This window comes from Mirounga angustirostris, unplaced genomic scaffold, assembly GCF_029215605.1.
Source record: "Mirounga angustirostris isolate CCGP_5_RB_7025 unplaced genomic scaffold, mMirAng1.0.hap1 SCAF_12, whole genome shotgun sequence".
Lineage (NCBI taxonomy): Eukaryota > Metazoa > Chordata > Mammalia > Carnivora > Phocidae > Mirounga > Mirounga angustirostris.
Window position 1 is genome coordinate 52646190 of NW_026991720.1, and position 21428 is coordinate 52667617.

Sequence of the window (21428 nt, forward strand, 5' to 3'; positions counted from 1 at the left end):
GATTTGTTTATGATGATTTCAATCCTCTTTGGTACCCCAAGTGCAAGTTGATACTCAGAAAAATAGAAAATGTTTTTGTATTATCCCTGAAGTACTTCCATTTCTTTTCAGTTCATCTTCCCTTCCCACACCCCCAGCCCCACCCCAGAAAAAAAAAGGAGAAAGACCAATACTGTGCAACGATTTTTATTTTTGTCTTATTTTAACCAAGTCTCTCTTTTTTTTACCTTCTAATTTTGTTTGTTTGCCTCTCAAAGAGTTAGCAATATTTCGTTGCATTTTAAATTCCTTTGATGTATTTTAATACCAACCTTCTGTGGGTCTACAGTGAACCAGGAGTGACACAATCCTACCTTTCTCCCAGTCTGCTTTCAAACTGTGAAATGAGGTTTCTGAGATGGTTACGGCAGAGACCAAACGTGTACCTCTCTAAAAACACCAAGGAATGTACAAAACGTGAAAAAACAAGAGTATTTACTTACATTGCTTGTATCTCCTTGCCCCCATGCCATTTGATCTAGCAGTTGCTACGCTAACTAGGAATTTTTCATTCCCTAACTTGCATAAATGTTCAGGCTGCCTCTTTTATTACTGCTTTGCCCTCCCTGAAGTTACAAATGCATGCATGGGCGTGCACACATCTGTAAACACACATTTACATACACACAAAAGAGATTTGGAAAGAGCTACAGAGTTCCTTGACTTGAAGCCTTTCCGTTTTCCAAGCATATTATTTTATACTTTTTAAATTTTTTATTAAAAAATGTTTTATAGCTTTACTAAGGTATAATTGACAAGTAGAAACCATATATATTTAAAGTATACAATGGGATGATTTATGTATACATTGTAAAGTGACTATCACAATGAAGCTAATTAACATATCCATACCTCACATAGTTCATGGGTGTGTGTGTGGTGAGAGCATTTAAGATCTACTCTTAGCGAATTTCAAGTATTCACTGCTATTTTTTTTTTTCACTACTTTTTAAATTTGAAGAATACTTCTGCTGGGTCTATTCAGAGTCAAGAGCTAGCTTTTTCAAGTAACTTCAGTTTATAAATTAGGTTTCAATTTAATCAAGAAGTATTTTCAGGAGTGCCTGGATGGCTCAGTCATTAAGCATCTGCCTTTGGCTCAGGCCATGATCCCAGGGTCCTGGGATCGAGCCCCGCATCGGGCTCCCTGCTCGCCTGGAAGCCTGCTTCTCCCTCTCCTCCCCCTGCTTGTGTTCCTGCTCTCGCTATCTCTCTCTCTGTCAAATAAATAAATAAAATCTTTAAAAAAAAAAAAGAAGTATTTTCAAACATGTGAATTTCCTACAAGAGGCATTTGGGAGGAGAAGACACAGTGATAGGAAATAGGGCTAGCTATCAAGTGCTGCTCTAAAAATCCATACTATCCTCTTGTTACTCAGATTTTAAAGGCTTCTATAAAACTGCTACTGTGAATTATTCAAACCCCAAGTGACAAGTATATCTGCAGACAGAATGTGGAAACTTAGTCTGAGTCATAATTTAGCATAGGTTATCATCCCATCTCTGGGCTGATTGGGGAGAGTGTCAGGATATTTTCCCTGTAGAATAACTCTGCACGTATGTCACACACACGCATACACATACATACACACACACACTTGAAATGATTTGAGAATACTTGGAAACTAGAAGGTATCTCTATTAACATTTATATTTGTCATTTTTGTAAAATCTCCTAGGAAGCAAGATTTCAGGTATTTTTTTAAACCTCAGGTAACCTATGTATTATATTTTGACGGCCATCAAGATAAAGCAATAGTGACAGGAACACGACAGGGATGTCCACTATCACCACTGCTATTCAACATAGTATTAGAAGTCCTAGCCTCACCAATCAGACAACAAAAAGAAATAAAAGGCTTCCGAACCGGCAAAGAAGAAGTCAAACTCTCATTCTTTGCAGATGACATGATACCTTATGTGGAAAACCCAAAAGACTCCACCCTAAAACTGCTAGAACTCATATAGGAATTCAATAAAGTGGCAGGATATAAAATCAATGCACAGAAATTAGTTGCATTTCTATACATCAACAACAAGACAGAAGAAAGAAATTAAGGAATCGATCCCATTTACAACTGCACCCAAAACCATAAGATACCTAGGAATAAATCTAACCAAAGAGGCAAAGAATCTGTACTCAGAAAACTATAGAATACTCATTAAAGAAATTGAGGAAGACACAAAGAAATGGAAAAACGTTCCATGCTCACAGATTGGAAGAACAAACATTGTGAAAATGTCTATGTTACCTAGAGCAATCTACACATTTAATGCAATCCCTATCAAAATCACCATCAACTTTTTTCAAAGAAATGGAACAAATAATCCTAAAATTTGTATGGAACCAGAAAAGACCCCGCATAGCCAGAGGAATGTTGAAAAGGAAAAGCAAAGCTGGCGGCATCACAATTCCGGACTTCAAGCTCTATTACAAAGCTGTCATCATCAAGACAGTATGGTACTGGCACAAAAACAGACACACAGATCAATGGAACAGAATAGAGAGCCCAGAAATGGACCCTCAACTCTACGGTCAACTAATCTTCAACAAAGCAGGAAAGAATGTCTAATGGAAAAAAGACTGTCTCTTCAACAAATGGTGTTGGGAAAATGGGACAGCCACATGCAGAACAATGAAACTGGACCATTTGCTTTTGCACAGCAAAGGAAACAGTCAACAAAACCAAAAGACAACTGACAGAATGGGAGAAGATATTTGCAAATGACAGATCAGATAGAGGGCTAGTATCCAAAATCTATAAAGAACTTAATCAAACTCAACACCCAAAGAAGAAATAATCCAGTCAAGAAATGGCAGAAGACATGAACAGACATTTCTGCAAAAAAGACATCCAAATGGCCAACAGACACATGAAAAACTGTTCAACATCACTCGGAATCAGGGAAATCGAAATCAAAACCTCAATGAGATACGACTTCACACCGGTCAGAATGGCTAAAATTAACAAGTCAGGAAACGACAGACAGATATTGGCGGGGATGCGGAGAAAGGAGAACCCTCCTACACTGTTGGTGGGAATGCAAGCTGGTGCAGCCACTCTGGAAAACAGTATGGAGGTTCCTCAAAAAGTTGAAAATAGAACTACCCTACGATCCAGCAATTGCACTACTATTTACCCCAAAGATACAAATGTAGGGATCCGAAGGGGTACATGCACCCCAATGTTTATAGCAGCAATGTCCACAATAGCCAAACTATGGAAGAGCCTAGATGTCCATCGACAGGTGAATGGATAAAGAAGATGTGGTATATATATATACAATGGAATATTATGCAGCCATCAATAAAATGAAATCTTGCCATTTGCAATGATGTGGATGTAACTAGAGGGTATTATGCTAAGCAAAATAAGTCAATCAGAGAAAGACAAGTATCATATGATCTCACTGATATGAGGAATTTGAGAAACAAGACAGAGGATCAGAGAGGAAGGGAGGGAAAAATGAAACAAGATGAAACCAGAGAGGGAGACAAACCACAAGAGACTTAATCTCAGGAAACAAACAGGGTTGCTGGAGTGGTAGGGGGTGGGAGGGATGGGGTGGTTGGGTGATGGACATTGGGGTGGGTATGTGCATTGTGTAAGACTGATGAATCACAGACCTGTACCCCTGAAACAAATAATACATTATATGTTACTAAAAACATACAGTTTTGTTTCAAAAGAAAACCCCAATACTGAGAGGTAGAAATAAGTGCTGTTCTCAGCACTAAAGTCATCTCAGCTTTTTGAGGTATGTCACAAATGTTTCAGTCTGCATGGATGCCATGGATTGATGGAATTCATATTTTCAGAATATTGACAGTTTTTCTCCAGTGACCCCAGTTGTTGGATTTTTTCCCTTTCTTCTTCCACGTGTTAGGAAATGCTCACAGATCTAATTTAGAACTTGAAGCATCCGCCTATCTTCTGAATTACCTTCAAATAGGCCTCTGTCAGATCATGTATGTACAAGGCAATGCCCTCCATTGCCTTTGACCTAGACTTCTTAATTCCAGAGAAGCCTAGAGGTGAGTCTTGGTGATTCCCAGCTGATCCTTTGTATATTTCCTCGGGCCCACTAACTAGGGTGAGTGTATGTAACTCGTGAGTCTTAGCAGAATGAAATGACCATCGTATCTGGGACAGAAAATCAACAGAAGCCGTCCTGTTCGGTGCCCTCACCCCACTGACCATGGCGACCTCACACCTTGTTTATTGCTGCTGGTGTTTTATCCTGTTTATGCTTTAGATTTGCTAATGCTAAACACTGCTGACTACTCCTCACATTAATTAACTCTTGAAATTTTATTTTTAAAAATGTAAGAGTCAGAGACAACTGAAATTCATTCTCTCCCTTCTCTTAGATTTTCGCTTCTAGAAGTGTATGGTTTCTTGGCAAGTGAGACTTAGGGTTGAGGGATGAGGTGGGCGCCAGAGAGAAACAACCCTGCATTCCCACGAGAGTGATCCATTTTCTTGATCCTGATCCCAGTTCTCTAGCAGAAGGGCTTGCAGCCTTCTTTCCTCCAGGTTCAGTGAGCTCTGTAATTAACTTGCTGTGATGGCCTCTGGCTCTCTGTGGTGCTTACAGCACCATGGGAGTAGTTTTCAATGCAACTGAAAAAGTTTGAGGACATTATTTGTGTTTCTTTAAATATGGATAATGTTTAAACACACATACACATGAACAAAATTGTAGCAAGGCCCTGATACAAATTCAATTTGTAACATTTCGGTGTTAATATACCAAAATGGCCTGGCATACAGATGGATGACATACAGGTACAATACAGTTTGTATGTCTTTATGCATCCATTTATTGAGGGCTTTCTCTATGTCTAGCACTCATAATTGGGTCAATAAGGTAGATATTATCCCATTTCACAGGCAGGAAAACTGATGCTGAGAGAGATTGGACAACCTTGTTAAGACCTCCCAGCTAGTAAGTGGCAAGTCTAAGATTTGAACCCAGGCAGCTCTGTCTTCACCCTGATGACTGTCAGTTTAATTGGATTCAGGTCATAGGTTCTTTGAAGGGCTATCATCATCTGAGTTTAAGTTTTGTGCTAAGAACTGATAATTACCAATGAAATAGAAATGGACCATACCTCTGGCATGGGGTCTGGTGGAATGGAGGTTAGGAAGGTGTGTTGATCGTTAAATTATTTTACCTAGTCGTTTGTGATAAAAGGGCAGTTGGGTGGGACTACGCTAGGCCTTTTGCAAACACAGTCTTTTTTAGTGCCTAAAAACCTTCTGAGAGGTATAATATCCTCATATTTCAAATGACGGTTTGGGATTTGGGGAGTACATTTCTTCTCCTGGAACACAGCCATTAAATGGTTGTAGGATTTTACTCTGGATAAGGCAAACCCTGTCACTTCTGTCCACTCAGCATAGTTTGAGGGCACCTCTGCAGCTGTGGACCCAGATTCTCTGTGAGGACAGGGCTCTCCCTGGATGAGAGTGCCCCAAGAAATCTCGGAGTCAGAATCAAGCGTCATTCCTGTGATGGGGGAGCTGAGTCCCTTCATCAGACTCTCTGCCTCCATCTGACTTTGGAGCAACTGGTTCCTAGCTACAGGTGGCCTAGGTCTTGTCCTTTGGTCCTGCAGACTTGTAGCTTGAATTTCTCCTTTCTGCCCTAACCTGCTCTCTGGACTGAGTCCCTCTGTGGCTGAATTTCTCCTTTCTGCCCTAACCTGCTCTCTGGACTGAGTCCCTCTGTAGCTGAACCTCTGACTCCTTACCTCTCCCAATCTCTCTGTCCTTGATCTTGGGCCATTCTGATGTATAATATCAGTGCATGCATCCATAATCCACCATGCTATTCATTCATTTAATAGGCACTGTTGTTCTGGACCGTGACAACAGCACAGAGAATGAAATAGACCAAACCCCTGTTCTCATGTAGCTAATATCAGAGTAGAATTTGTCCTGCCCCTTCTCCTCTCTATTCTCCCCTTCATCCTCACCCCCAAATCTGCTCTTCAACCACAAACTTTCATACTGAAACTAGAGGAGGACTTTCTGGGAAATACTTAGCAAAATCTAAGCTTTTTGGAATATTATGCAGCCATCAAAAGGAATGAAATCTTGCCATTTGCAATGACATGGATGGAACTGGAGGGTGTTATGCTGAGCGAAATAAGTCAAGCAGAGAAAGACATGTATCATATGACCTCACTGATATGAGGAATTCTTAATCTCAGGAAACAAACTGAGGGTTGCTGGAGTGGTGGGGGGTGGGAGGGATGGGGTGGCTGGGTGATAGACATTGGGGAGGGTATGTGCTATGGTGAGCACTGTGAATTGTGTTAAGACTGTTGAATCACAGACCTGTACCTCTGAAACAAATAATACGTTATAGGTTAAAAAAAAAAAGAAGATAGTAGGAAGGGAAAAATGAAGGGGGGCAGGAATCGGAGGGGGAGATGAACCATGAGAGACTATGGACTCTGAAAAACAAATTGAGGGTTCTAGAGGGGAGAGGGGTGGGGGGATGGATTAGCCTGGGTATTAAAGAGGGCACCTACTGTATGGGGATTAACATAACAATAAAAAAGAGAATATGTAAAAAAAAAAAGAGGAATCGGAGGGGGAGATGAACCATGAGAGACTATGGACTCTGAAAAACAAACTGAGGGTTCTAGAGGGGAGAGGGGTGGGGGGATGGATTAGCCTGGGTATTAAAGAGGGCACGTACTGTATGGGGATTAACATAACAATAAAAAAGAGAATATGTAAAAAAAAAAAAGAGGGCATGTACTGAATGGAGCACTGGGTGTTATATGCAAACAATGAATCATGGAACACTACATCAAAAACTAATGATGTAATGTAAGGTGATTAACATAACGTAATAAAAAAAAACTAAGCTTTTATGGTAAAAATGACATGTATATGATTTAACAACTCTCAAGGGTCACATGGGGAGTATCGGGTATGAAGCATGTTGTGGGACGTGAATTGCAGTAAACTGATATAGGAAGACTGTTAAGACACAGAAGCATGCAGGAATTAAATTAAGTCAGTTGGGTATTACTGACATGCCCTACTCGAAAGAGGCTAGATCTCTGAGTTGCTTTCCTGAAACAAGATGCTGGACTCCATGACACGTGTGGGGGCATCTCCATTAATGGTGAGTTGACCCCAGCTTCCCTGGAAACGGAAAAGCCGTTGTGCTGCATCATCTGCATCTACATCCTCTCCTCCATTTCCGCTTCTCCGCTCTGTGCTGCTAGCCGGGTGAGTCCTGACTCCTGCGGACTGTATCATCCGCGCTTTCTTGCCTGCCACCTCCAAAGGGGACCTGGCCAGGGGGAGCTAGACATCAGAGTGTAGGAGGAGAGGAAGGTCAGGTGTTTGTGGTTCTCACCTCTGTCCTACTCCTTCCTGCAGTTCTGAGCAGGACCACACCCCTCTGTGAGGGCAGATCCTCCCTGGGAGCCCCTCACTTACCTCTCCAGCTCCCACTGGGATCTAGCACTCACTCTTGTCCTCTTGCCCTTCAAGCCCCAGGGTAGATAAAATCTCCCTCGAGGCTGGTTATGTCACCATTTTTTGGTTAATTTCCTCCAAGCTACTGGCACTTCTGTAAGTAGTCCCTTCATTAAATACTTCCAGAACTCTAGCTGAGTGTGCCTTTCTCTTTTTTTTTTCCCCCAGAATAGTCAATCAGGCTAATACAGCATATTGCAATATACTTGGGATAAGAAGATATTGACTTTATATTTCAAGATATTTCAGTCTCTTCCCATTTCTTCTGCTCTTATTCAGTAGGTTTACTTGCTGAAATTGGCGGATCAAAGTCCTAGGCTTGCCCTAATATTAGGATTCTTTGACAGCTTGTTTTATAGCATAATAATTACTAGAGGCAATGAAATTTAATAAATACGGTTCTTCTCTAGCATCCAGAGCTTTCCATCCAGACATGTTTACCGGTTTCCTGTGGGAGTTTAGTCACATTCACGAACAACTTTGTGTTAGCTTTTATACCCGTGGAAGTCAGACTGTACCTAGATTTTGTGAGTTTGGGGATGATGAATCCTATTAGTTCCATTTAGGCTTTAGATTGAGTTATTAATCTTAATATGTGTGGGATTGAAAAAAGGAACGAATTATCATTATTTAAATACTCTTTCTGCCTAGAGTAGCCTCTGCCAAGATGTAATTGTCAGGTCAGCACTCTGGTCCTGTAAATCCAAGCCACCACTCACCTTGACACACATCTGCTTACTTAATCTTTCTCTTAGTGTATTCTGTTAATCAGCTCTGTCTTGCCAGCAATATTCTTTTGACCTTTTTTTTTTATTATTATTATTCTGTTTACTTTTTTTCCAAGAGAAAAAAGAATCATGAGATACATTGTCAGCAAATTCTATGAAGGTTGTTTTCAGATAAAATTGTTTTTGGCTGGGGAGATTTTTTTTTCAGATAAGTATTTTAATTTTGCTGTACCCACATTTACGGTACAAGAATAGATGTGGGCATTGGTGGTTTGGTTTTCTAAGCTCTATGTGAATTTCCGTAGTACAAGATGAGAAGAGATACTGCTAAATCACGTGCATCTCTCCTATTTAGGAGAGCCTATATTTTGGGCTTCTGTGAGAAAAGTGAAGTCAAAACAGCTGAATTTTTGTAGAATCATAATGCTGGAAAAGATACCAGGGTCATCTTGCCTGGCCCCTACTCTCCCTGAAGAACCATCTTCCCTTCTTCCATAATATTATTGACAGGCTCTGCCCCAGCTCGAGGGAGAGCTCATCCCACCTCTGTTGTTAATACTTCCTTAAATTGAAACACAATCAGCCTCTTTTATCTAGCCACCCTTTAATGGTAGGTCACCTTTCTAGAACATCATGAGTAATCCCGTGGCTCTTTCTCCCACAGGAAGGGTAGGGTAGCTCAGAGAATGGAAATTACCTACCAGGGTTTCATTCTCCCAAGCTTTTCTTTCTTAGACATTTCAGCTGCATGAACTGTACCTCACAGGGCATGTTTCTCAGAACCCCTTGTGACTCCTTGGTGTAGGGCCCCGTGTACCCCAGTCAGCAAACTTCTGTGCCCACAGGCTTATCACAGCCCAGTTTTGGTTTGGTTTGGGTTTTTCTTTTTATTCTTTCTTTCTTTTTTTTCTTTTCTGAGGTAAAATGCACATTTTAGAGTGTATAATTCAGTATCTGCCCAAGGCAGCTAATGCACTGGAAGTCCCACCAGCCTTAACCTGCATGTCTCTGTGTACCCATGTTGTGTGGGCACAGGTGCCCAGAGTCTCACTCTTCTGATTCCTGCCATGTTTAACTCTATTCCGGCTAGCACTTCATTTTTCCTTTGCTGGTTCTTGAGCTCTGCCCTTGCCTGAGCTGGTTTAGTTGTGGTCTTGATACTATGCTCAGCCCTTTTCAACCCTCTTCTCTTTTCAGTCCCTTGATGGCTTTTCCAAATCACATGGGCCATCTAGAACTGAAAACTGGCTGCCCTAGTAGTTTTGAGCCTCACCATGACTTAGACACGCCTGTTATCTGACCCCCAAGCAGATTGGCCTGCTTTGGCTAGCAGGACCAGGATAAACCAAGTCTAGAATGTACATTATTGACCATCTTTAGGGCAACATCTGTGGTTCTGGTTAAGAGCTCTCTTGTTGAGACTGTCTGGGTTCAGCTTTACCACACCCTCGCCCTGTGATCTTTCTTGGCTAAGTTACTTTATCAAAATGGGGTTTTAATAGTATTTACCTGATAGAATTATTGTTAATGATAAGATAATGGATGTGCAGCTCTTAGCTTTGCCTGATGTATGGTAAACCCTCAATAAATGCTTGTTGTCGTACATTTATCTGCGTGGGTCTTGGCTTGGTCCCTTCCTTATCACCCTTCCTTGTGGATCTGTTTGTTGCATATGGCAGTGCTCTTTCCTTATTTCTTGAGTTGTGGTTACCTCCGTTCCCATGATACTAGCTTCCATTGGTCCAGCCATTAATAATTGCATGATTTTTATACTTCGCAAAATATCGATAATGTATTCTCTTAGATAGGGGCCAAGTCTTGGAGCTACCTTGCAGTGATTTTCACATCAACCACCCTCAGGCCAAGACCCTGAACTAGAACAGGTCATTTTGATCTGATCTGTAACCCCTTGCCTATATTTATCCTTGTCCAGTTGGATGAGCATGGCAGCTCTTCTTTTCAGTTTACCTGATCTGAGTGCCTCACCCAAATTGATGGTCAAGATGCAGAACTGCACAAGCCAGTGTCATCCACCACCAGAGTAATTTGATGACCCTCCCTTAGGAAGAGCATCTCTTCTCTCAGCAAAATGTCCCCTACATCAGCACCATCAGACTTCACAACTTGAAATGGATTCTTCGAGATTTCAGGTGTTGTTCTCTAAGCCTCCACTCTAAAATACGCTTTTATCCTTTCATCTTTTGGTTCATTTATTCATGCAGTGTTCTTTGAGTATCTGTGAAGTGTTAAGACCTCATTGGGAATTCAAAGTTGAAGATTTGGTACCTGCCCCCAGGTGAGCTTTTGCTTTGTGCTTCTCCAAGTGCTGAGTCACAAGGAGTCACGTGGTACCATGGGGTCACGGAGAAGGGCCAGCCAAATCAGACTGGAGGCAAAGGGAGGGGTGTTCCTGGAGGCAGCAATTCTTGAAGTGAACTTTGTGGAACAAAAAAAGGTTAGACCAAGAAGGTCATGAGGTGAAAGGAGTCATAACAAGCTATTGGCTCCAGGTCTTAGTCCATTCGGGCTGCCTTCACAGAACACCACAGAATGAGTGGCTTATAAATGACAATGATTTATTTGTCACAGTTGTGGAGGCTAGACGTCCAAGATCAAGGCGCTGGCAGATCCAGCGTCTGATGAGAGACTGCTTTCTGGTTCATAGACCACCATCATTTTACTGTGTCCTCACGAGGTAGGAGAGGTGAGGGAACTTTCTGGGGGCTCTTCCATAAGGGCACCAGTCCCATTCATGAGGGCTCCACCTTTATGACCTAATCACCTCCCAAAGGTCCCACCTCCAGACACCATCACACTAGGGATCAGGTTTCAACCTAGGAATTTCTGGAGGGGGGCACATTCAGTCTATAGCAAATGCTTTCTCATAAGTAAGTTAGCATCTTCAGGTACTGTTTTCATAAACTTGAGGGAAAACAGCTTTGCAACTTGTGCAACTTGTGAACACCACGGTATCAAGCTAGGTGATTCTTTGTGTTCTCCATTTGAAGGGTTCTCTGGTGCTGCCTACTTCAGACGGGTTTGATGATGGAGCACGAGGCCATGTGAGGTTGCTGAAAATCCCATTTGGGGCTGAGCAGGAGAGGGAGAGTAGAGGGTACAAAATACACATCTTGCCCAGTTCACAATTTAGCCCACAGTTCAATCTGTTCATGTCACCCCCTTTTTATATGCCCTAGACCGAGGGACAATACCATTTAGTGAATGCCTTCCTAGTGCTGTGTTAGTTACATGGCTTCTTATATATTAGTTATATGGGACCTTGGTTTGGTAGATGGAATAAATAATTATAACATGCAAGTTCAAAACACAATTAGCTCTTATGATGAGCATTGTAATAGGAAAGTGACTAAGTGAAGGGTGAGGGAAGCCTCGCAGTGAGAATAACCTTTGAGCCTTGCAACATGGCATTCTGCCTTTTAGAGGCAATTCACTCCTCTCTTGCTTGTTCATTAATTTGTAAGTACAGTAAACCTTTATCAAGTGAATATCATGTACCCTGAGCTGTGTGTTAGAAAGAGAAATAGAAGTCACAGTCCCTGCCCTCAAGATGTCATCATTTAATGGAGAAGACGGAGAACAAATGAATAGAGGTCACTGTGATGGGCATCATGACCGGGTTCTTTGGGCATCTTGTCTGGTTGGAGGCTGTTAGGGGCAGGACTTGCAAAGAAGTTTTCTTAGAGGAGATGATAAGTAAAAGTTCCATCGTATGGAATGGTTTGCACTTCTTGGTGTTCGTAGACTTGAGTGAGACTGAGGACTCTGGACTCTGCCTAGAAAATGTGCTTACACATAAAAATTTTAGATACTTTCAGAGGGTTCTCTGAGTCCCTAAATCCCATCCATGAACCCCCAGTTAAGCGCTCTTGTAAGAGTTCATGCTCATAAAGCAGCAGAGACATGATGCCGTAGAGAATATCAATGGATGCTTTATGTGAGTATTTGAGAGAGGAATATTTTCCATTATCTGTGATAATGGAAAAATCAAGCAAGTAGTTGTGACAATTCCAGCAGGCCTGAGAAATCCCTTAGTAATCACTTTTTCTTGCTAGTGCTGGTGATAAGTGAAAATATAAATACAGTCAGAAACTTGGTTCAGGATAATGCAAGTTAAGACCTGCTAAACTACGAGCATCAATTCTTCACCTTATTTTTAAAAAATCAATAGTTTTATTATTTACTAGGTATTTTCATCCTAAAAATAAATGTCTTTCATGTGAATAAATGAAAGAAAAAAAGGTTGATTTAGAAGTAAAAAAAGCTGATCATGATCACTGAAGTAAGTCAAAGGCACTGGTTCTATAACTCATTCAGAATTGACAGGCAAGATAGCAATATAGCCAGAAAGAGGAAATAAATCAGAGCTACCTGCCCAAAGAATGGAACAAAGATGAGGAGCAGGGACAACTTGAAAACCCTCCTTTGTTTTCATGATCCTGATGGGTTCTGTTCAGTGGTCCTATAATTCTGTGATCCATCAGCCTTCCCTGTTGGCATTTAGTACACACACACACACGCACACACCATTTTAGCTGAGGACACCTGTTCGCTTTTGCATTTCCCCTCCTTCCCCACCTCTGCATTTATCCCAAATCACATCCCATAGGCAAAGCTGTGAAGACTCCATCTGGCCCAGTTGTTGGAGTTTCTCATTCTTCCCACCATCCCTTCAGGAGAGCAGGGAAAGAACTGGTTTCTGCAGATCTTGAGGCTCATGTGTGTTTTGGGAAGAGATGGGAATTTTCACTGAACATGTACAAAGCAGGGCTGAACACCACAAGTAAAGGCATGGGGGAGTGTGGTGCCTTCTGGGAATACACCCTGTGCCCCTCGTCACCTCCCATGTCATTGTCACACCTGCAGAAGCCCCTTCTCTCCTGAGGCCTGTGCTACCTGCTCAGGTCATCTTTCCTTCCCTCCAGATGTTCTTCTACTTGTCTTCAGTAGCTTTATTATCTATCTCCTACTTTACCATACGTTGAGCCCTGTTCCCTGCAGTCACTTTCAGGAACATTCCTTTGTATGACTCTTTCATCACCCAGACAAGGAAATGCTGTTTTGTTTTGTTTTGTTTTTTTAATCCTTGCCTCCAGTGACCACCATCTCCACACCACTCCATACCTATGGCCAGGCAGCATCCTCTAACTCTTGTCAATGTCCTCTAGCCAGAGGCCACCAGGGACACACCTGTAGTTGGACAAGCTGGGTTTGTTGCCTGTTGCTGAGGGGGAGACCTCACAATATGGGGAGCCATGGGGCAGATCAGAATGAGAGGGTGCTAGGAGAAAGGACCGATAGGACTTGGGTTTGTGTCCAGTGATTTGGGGGTGGGTTTACAGAAGCAGGGCTTTGCTGTCAGGAAATGGGGTAACTCCAACTGGATATCTTGAGTCTTACCTACAGGGAAGACAGACTAGAGCAAAACTGAAGTGGCAATTGGGAAAGAAGCAGCAGTTGCTCGTTATCCGGGCTTTTGGGTATTTTCTGGCTTGGCCAATGTGCGTGCTTTGTCTGTGTTCAGGTGTGATTACTATGTGGCCATGTGTTTATCTTGTTCCATCACAGTCACAGATTGGCCTTGTCTGATGTCAATTTTCCGCACAGTCACTGATGCTCACAGGAGAAGCCCCAGCCTAGCTGTGAGTGCCAGGCCAGCTCCTGAATATCGGGGCTGCTCTTGTCTTTCTCAGTCTTCACCACTCTGAACTGCTCCACTTCACGTATTTGCCTCCTTGATCAAAGCTTCCACCTGCTTCCTCGTCCACCCCCTGCCTGCTCCCTTAGCTCCTGTGGGGACTTAGCCTCAGCCGTTCCATGTTTTCCCAGTTTATCAATGCCTTTCTTGGCTCACTGCTCTCCCTAACCAGGCAGAAACTATGTGGTGATGAGCTGCGTTCATGGTATGCTGATAACCACCCAGAAGCCCTGCCCTTGTCACCTCCTGTTGTTTCCTTTGCCAGCCCCTTCCTCTGGGTGGGCCCCATCATTCACTGTTCCCCTCTAAGATTTGTGAGCCCTTCAGCAGAAAGGCATATAACCATCAACATGTGTTTCTACCCTCAGCAGTCCACAAAGCTGCCTAGCAATGCTCTTTTTCATAACTTGTTTATCCCCTCTTATATCCCTGGAAGTCATGTGTCCACCAACTTCACCCTGAACCCTCTCTTTCCAGAAGGTATTCTCAATTCCCCCTCTACTAAGAAGATAGAAGCCACCTCATATGCTCTACTGTGGCTTCCTTATTTTCCATACTTTATTTTTTTTTCTAAGTCTCCACCCATCCTCCTTCCCTTGAACCTCTCTGAGGGAAAGAAATATTCATCCTTTCTTAGCCTGCCCCCTCCACTGTGTTCCTGATCTTGTCCCCTCTTCTCAGCACCTGCCTTCCCCAGCCCCACAGCCTCTGTAGTGTGGCCCTTTCCTTTCACAATGCAGTTCCAGGAAGTGAGCTTCTCTTTGGACTCCCTCCTCATTCAGTTGCACCTTAGCCCTTCTCTTCTCACTCCCGGACCAAAGTGATCTCGTCATCGATTTTTCTTAGACGTAGTCTTTGTAAACTGTACAGCATCAGACCAGCGTTTTCCTTGAATCTCTTGAGACCATGCTCTCCAGATTCTCCTGGCTCATCTTGGTTTTATTTCTGCATCATCTCAAGACTCTGACCCTCTTCCTATTCCCCAGTTTTCTGTGGGTTTTTTCCTTCCCCTATTCCCATCTTTATAGTTCCCTTTCTCTCCTATTCCCTCTTAACAATCTCAACCACTCCCAGAACTTGAATAATTCACAAATTTGTCTCTGCCCTTGACCTCTGTTGGAAGCCTAGTTCATTATTTCTAACTGCCTGCTAAGTATCTATAGCATGATATATTATTGGTACTAAAACATCACTTGTCTGAAACTAGATTCATTAGTCTCACCAGAACCAGAGTCTCTGTATAGTTTTTGTCCCATTTCATGGCATTCCCATTCTCTGTCACTTACAGCTGTCTTGACTATCAAATCCCATGCGTTCTACCTTTGCATTGTCTCTCGTATTTGACCTCATCTTAGGGTGCTTGCCAAGTTATAGTTACGTTGTTAGGGAGCCTATTAACTTGTTAGTTAGGGGCAAGGGACTTGTCTTACTCATCTCTGCTTGTTCCTCTGTATCCAGCACAGTGCCATACCCATAAGACACCATCACTGTTTGTTGAGTGAATGACTATAAATTAAGCATTTTAATGCTTTACTTGCCCTTCATGAACTATTTGTGATTGAACAATTTTCCATCATTAGACCTCTAAATACTTTTATTCTTCAAGCAAGCACCAGAACAAAGTTTCCTACTCAGAACCTCAACCATGGTACTTCTGCTCTTTTTCAGGAAGAGCAATTAGGTAAGCATGCATGGGTCATGAGGCATTCATATTCCCTTCCTTTTTGAAAGCCAGATAGGATACCTAGGATTATTATGTTTTCATGGCAATTTTAGATAATTTACATCTCCCTTTATACATTGATTTTTCTGCTTTCTCTTTTCTTTATTTTTTAACAGGTTTTCAAAATGGAAACTATCACTATGACATAAGATGCTATTGATAGTACATCAATATGATTCAGCTGTTTCCCTGCCCAGCAGAGTGTGGCTGCTCTCTGCATAGCCCTGTAATACATATTAGTTACACAGACGTTAGCGAAGCCCTTCCCATCCATATGTATGTGCGTGGCCCTTGGCAGTTAATAATGCCATATATCACGTGCATGTAGAATGTAAAATGTACTTCACAATGACAGCAGGCTCATAGAAAATGAATATTGGCTTATGATGAGAGGAAAACCAGGGAAAGATTTTTGTCCTTTCAAATCCACTGTTGAGTGAATTATTTGTTTCTGTGTCTCAGTATCCCAAACCCACATTCTGCCTTTTTTTTTTTTTTGGGTCACTATATGCCCCTCTCTCCAGCCACCTTATTTCACTTCAACTACATGGATAACAACAGAACCCCTTTGGAGAAATGAAAGATAGCAATTACACATTGGTATTCATGTTACAGGAGTCACGCTGCCATCCTCAGGGAGTTGAACAATGAATATCCAACATTAATTGCCACAGTAACTGAGCTTCTGACCTTGCTGAAATGTAATACACCCATTTTACATAGTAAAATTATTTGCCACTAAAAGATTTTTTAAATTATCATAAAATTATATTGCTGTTTAGAGTTACCAATAATTTTTATTTTTGTCTCTACATTTTCTTGGGAATCAGGACATCAGCAGTTGCAATCATAATTTTATCACCGATTTGGCTGACAATTATGGCAAGATTAGTGCCTTTGTATTCTTAGGAAGGGTGAATAAAATGCATTGCCATCCCTGGTAGATCTATAGAACTGATTAATAAGGTATAGTGGACATAGTACATTTTACCCATTGGGGAGAAAAATATTCTTTTTTTTTTTTCTTTAATGCTTGCTCCTAATTATAGGTTGGATTTTCTGCCAGTGGCAGAAACATGCTAGGAACTCTAGGGCATGTTTCCCTTTTGAAAGAAGTGATATCATTTTTCAGGTGAAGCCTACTGACTATCAACTTTTCTTGCTTTCATCTTTTGCTCAAATCCTCAGAAATACAGAAGCTAGCTTTTCTTACGTGGATTTTACAGTTCTTTTTTCCTGGGCTACCTCACCCTTCCCGGGTGTCACACACTGGGAGAATTTCACACTATATATATACTCTGGAAGTGTTCATCACTCAGGGCCGGCCTCCACACTGCTGGGTCAGCATTGAGCCGGACTCCGACAGAGCCTAGTCAGCGGGCCACGGTGGCTCTGGGCTGTGGAAGCTGTGTGTGCAGAAATGAATGATTGTTCAGCCTTCTCTCCTTTTTAAAAGGGACTGAGGTGAAGAAAGTCAGTGCACTCACCCGTGACATGCGAATTTCAGCCTAGATGAGATTCTAACTAGAGATCCATTTTTGCTTGTATTCCAGCAAAACCAGCACAGGATAAATTTGAAGGCCATCTTACGTCTGGGGGGAAAAATGAACCGAGTGATAGAATGGGTAATTTTTTGCCCACCTTTTAAAGTAGGGCTGTGAGGTAAATGAGTGTGTGTCTACCCTAACTACTTAATATAGCTTGCTCATTGTTTTAGTGTTTAAGTCGTTTATGACTTTCCAGTTTTAAGCATTGATAAGATAAAAGAGAATACATATGCAATTAGTATGTTGTGTCTTTTGAAACTTTGAACTTCGGATTTCTTACTTCAGATCATTCAGGTAGTTTTAAAAGCGAGCTCTCTGAATCCTAGCCCCACTTTATTTATATTCTCCCATTTCCTTTACAGTACTTATGTCTCCCTAATACTTGTCTGTGTCTGTAGAATTTGAGCCCGGACACTCGACCATTAGGGGGAGATTCTTGCCCGGACTCCTCATTTTTTTCAGGATCTTTAAAGAAATCCTGGTGGAAAGCAACTTGAGAAAAACGCAGCTTCAGTTTAGCCCCTGCTTGGGGGTTGGGGTTTGTTTGTTTTTGTTTTTGTTTGCAGGTTTGTTTAATTTCCTCTCCCCTTTTCGTCCCATCCATCACGGCCCTCCCCTCCGCCCGCCGAAAGCAGGATGATGAGGTGAGGACAGTTCAGGTGAAAGAGCAAGAGCACAACGTCCTGGTGCTGAAGAGGGTGCAGTGCTGTGGGCCGGCCCCCCCGGCCGGCACCGCCGACAGTGATTGGAGGTGAGTTCGCATGGAGGCTCGCGCTCCTCTTTCCTCGGCCCTGCCTGCCTCCCCTTCTCTCGCTCCATCTCACTCGCTCCCGCTGCCTCCCGTCCCTCCCTCCCCCTCTTCTCCCCGCCTCTCGCCTCTCGCGCGTCCTAGCTGCCTGCAGAGCTCTTGGCAGCCAGATGGACTCAGTTCCCGGCGAAAGGACAGAGATGGCAAGATCTTTTAGCTCTTAGGGGATGCCTTTGTTAGTGGCCGTTCACAATGGGCAGCTCCCGGCTGAGGGTCTTTGACCCTCAGCTAGAGAGGAAGGAGTCCGCAACGCTCTCCGACCGAGAGCTGCCCTTGCCTACCTTCGATGTGCCTTATTTCAAGTACATTGATGAGGAGGATGAGGACGATGAATGGAGCAGCCGCTCGCAGTCTTCCACCGAGGATGACTCGGTGGACTCTCTGCTCTCTGACAGATACGTGGTCGTGTCCGGGACCCCCGAGAAGATTTTGGAGCACCTTTTGAATGACTTGCACCTGGAAGAAGTCCAGGACAAAGAAACAGGTAAGGCACGGGGGGCGGGGGGGCGGGGGGTGTCTCCAGCTTCCAGACCCACAGCTGCGCCTGCCCTTGTCAGCAGGGGCAAGACTCCCGCTGAAGCCGAAACCAGCATGGGCAAAAACAGCATCTGCTTTGTGCGCCTACCCCCTTGGCCTCGTGCTGTTTTGTTTCCATCCAGTAAATGGACACATGTAGATCCAAGCAGCTGCCTGGGAAGTCGCTGTACAAAGAAAACGATGGGAAGGCAGATGTTCTTGTGTCTTTGGCAATTTTTACGAAATCTCACCTAAAGGCAGTTGGCAAGAGGCTAGCATTTTAATAGCCAGTGTGCATTGGGAAGAAATACAAGGGACGAGCATTCACCTGGCCTGTGGGAAGCACTGAGCTGAGGGGAGTAGCCTCCCTGCGGAAATGCCAACAATTAATGCAACTACTCAGCAACTGGAAGCTCAGCAGCAACTTCTGCCTTTTTCCAGGTGGTTTACAAACTGCTCAGAGCAAGCCTTGCTGTGCAGAATATCCTACTCATAGCTTTGCAGACTAGAAACTGTAACTCACTGAAGTCTTAGTGATCAGACTTCTTGTCCTTTCTATCTAATCTGGGAGCAAAATACCCATTTAGCTTTGTCACCCTTGCACTTTGGGAAACAGTACCATTGCATGTACAAAACAACCTAACCATGCTTCCTTTATCACCAAAGGGCGAGTACTTACTTCTCTTCACCAGAATTCGTAATTTGTTCCAGCGTGGAACAATTATTGCAATGAATAGGCCTCTGGCTGTAGCCTGGATTCTGTAACTTGATCTCCTGACTAAAAGGCACTGTTTGCTGTTATCAGAGCACCTGTGTTTGTAGGTTGAATTCCTGCAGAGTAGCACCTTAGGTTTTTCCCCTCGTTGGAAAGATTGTGAAATGACTGTGTAGGTGGGAGCAAGTTTCCTTGGGTCCCAGTAGTTTTTTGTCTGAACCTAATTGATGTCTGATTCTAAAAAGCATTATGAAGGACGTGAAGAGAAACAAAGTTGTGTGAAATATGTAAATGGGTTAAAAAAAAGAAAAGGAAAATGACCCAATCCCGTATCCTACAGTAATGTTATACTTTGATCTCAAAAATCAAATAGATACTTTATTTTGCGTATGTTTGGGGTGGTGGAAACCAGTAGCTGTCATTTATACCCAGGCTAAAAGAAAAACATTCTCATGGCATTTGCTGGGTTGTTTTTGTATGTCTGTTGGTTAATATTTTGTGCATTTGAGCACTGTTCCCATGTTCTGCTTCATCAGATATAATCATCATGGAACCGGGAATAATTTTCCACGTACTGATTACCAGACTGCTCTACACAGGTGGTTTGGACTAGATTACAGGCAAATAATCTGCCGCAAAGAGGAGACCTTTCAATGTGGATAGATGTTTCAGGGGTTTGAATGCTTGCTTCTTCTTAACAGCACCACAGTTCTGGTCTGTAATGTCAGACTCTGTGTCTAGGTCATGTGAGTGGGTGTAAAAATTATTAATGCCAGTATTAGGCCTAACTTGATTTCTTTTTTCTTTCTAATTGTCAGTGGTTTTTTGAGAAAGATGGCCTAGGTGCCCATAACACGTTCCCACTGTCCACGCTGGGAATGAGAAATCTCCCAGATTACTTTACTAAGTATGCCCGGAGTTGCCTGCTGCTGGGAACGGTGTTGTGCATGGTGTCTAGTGACTGTTACACCACGCCTGGGATCAGATGTGTCACTCTAGCCCCGTGCTCAGCAAAGCAAAGAGGACCAGAGCCCAGTGGTTTGCCCTCGGCAAAGCAGGAAGAGGCCTCTGGGGGTCAGCCTCTCATCGTTCCTACTCATTTCCTCAGAGTTTTCAGAGGACGCATGATACTTCAGATTTTTGTAGTGATACTTGAAAGAAAGCACGGTAGCAACTTTTCCTGTGATTAACAGAGAACTTTATGAAAATGAAAAGTCAAACTTAGAGATTGATGTGTATGCGATAGGGAGGCCTAAGTGAAGTCCTATGCGGTTCTTCAAAACGTCACATTCCAGCACTTGGAGAAAATACAACAGAAAAGCCACCATGTGGTTTTTTGTTGCTACAATGAAAAGAAATATCATATATGTAAAAATAAAATAAATTCCATGGGCAACTTGAAGAAAAGAGGTGATTAGTTTGTTCTAGCTTGAATACTAAATGAATCACATATTTAAAAGAATTGAGGCCCCTTGTTACCAACAGAGGTGAATTTGCGTTCTTTATTTTGGTCAGGCTGGCAACCCTCATTATAAAAGGCCTATGTGAGCAAGAGCCTAATAGCATCGTATAAACATATGGAAGGCAGATGGAGGAAAATGAGAAGGGGCTGCAATAAAAGTATACAGCAGCGTTTTTATGTTCTCGAGCACCCCTCTTAGAGAGAGCGCCATCTGGGGCCGGCTGGAGCCATCTGGTGGTCGTCCACATGGCCCCAATGGCAGTGAGGAGGTAAGGGTACATGGGAGGACATAAGTGCTCCCATAGACCAGGATGAGCCTGTTCTGGATTGTTACATTCCTGTGCCCACCAGAGGCTGGGGGAAATAATGGTGCCAGAGATGTGAGTCACTTCCCATCTCTTTCCCACAAAAGTCACTTAGTTGTGAAAATGGAAGTACAAGGCCCGATAGAAGAGACCTTCTGCACTCACAGAGGAGCAGTTGAAATGATTACTAATTGATACGGACGTGCAAGTGGAAAAAACGTTGACTTAATTGAATGCAATAGGAAGGAGAATGCCACAGAGCTATTGACATGATGTAATCCTGTTGCTACCTGAATCGAGAAAACAACAATTCACATGGTAGTCTATCACCAAGTCAAACCGGGTTTTAAAAGCAATAACA

General features: G+C 42.8%; 1 protein-coding gene across 3 annotated transcripts in view; it reads left to right on the forward strand.

Annotated features, from left to right (window-relative positions):
- RAPGEF5 (Rap guanine nucleotide exchange factor 5) overlaps positions 1 to 21428 on the forward strand; it is a 230985-nt gene that overhangs the window by 142780 nt on the left and 66777 nt on the right. For 2 of the 3 annotated variants that reach the window (XM_064575177.1, XM_064575178.1), the window contains 2 exons: positions 17894 to 18012; positions 18465 to 18553. In XM_064575177.1, the coding sequence (XP_064431247.1) occupies positions 17894 to 18012; positions 18465 to 18553 (208 nt within the window). The remainder of the gene's footprint in view (positions 1 to 17893; positions 18013 to 18464; positions 18554 to 21428) is intronic. The other variant, XM_064575179.1, reaches the window with a different exon arrangement.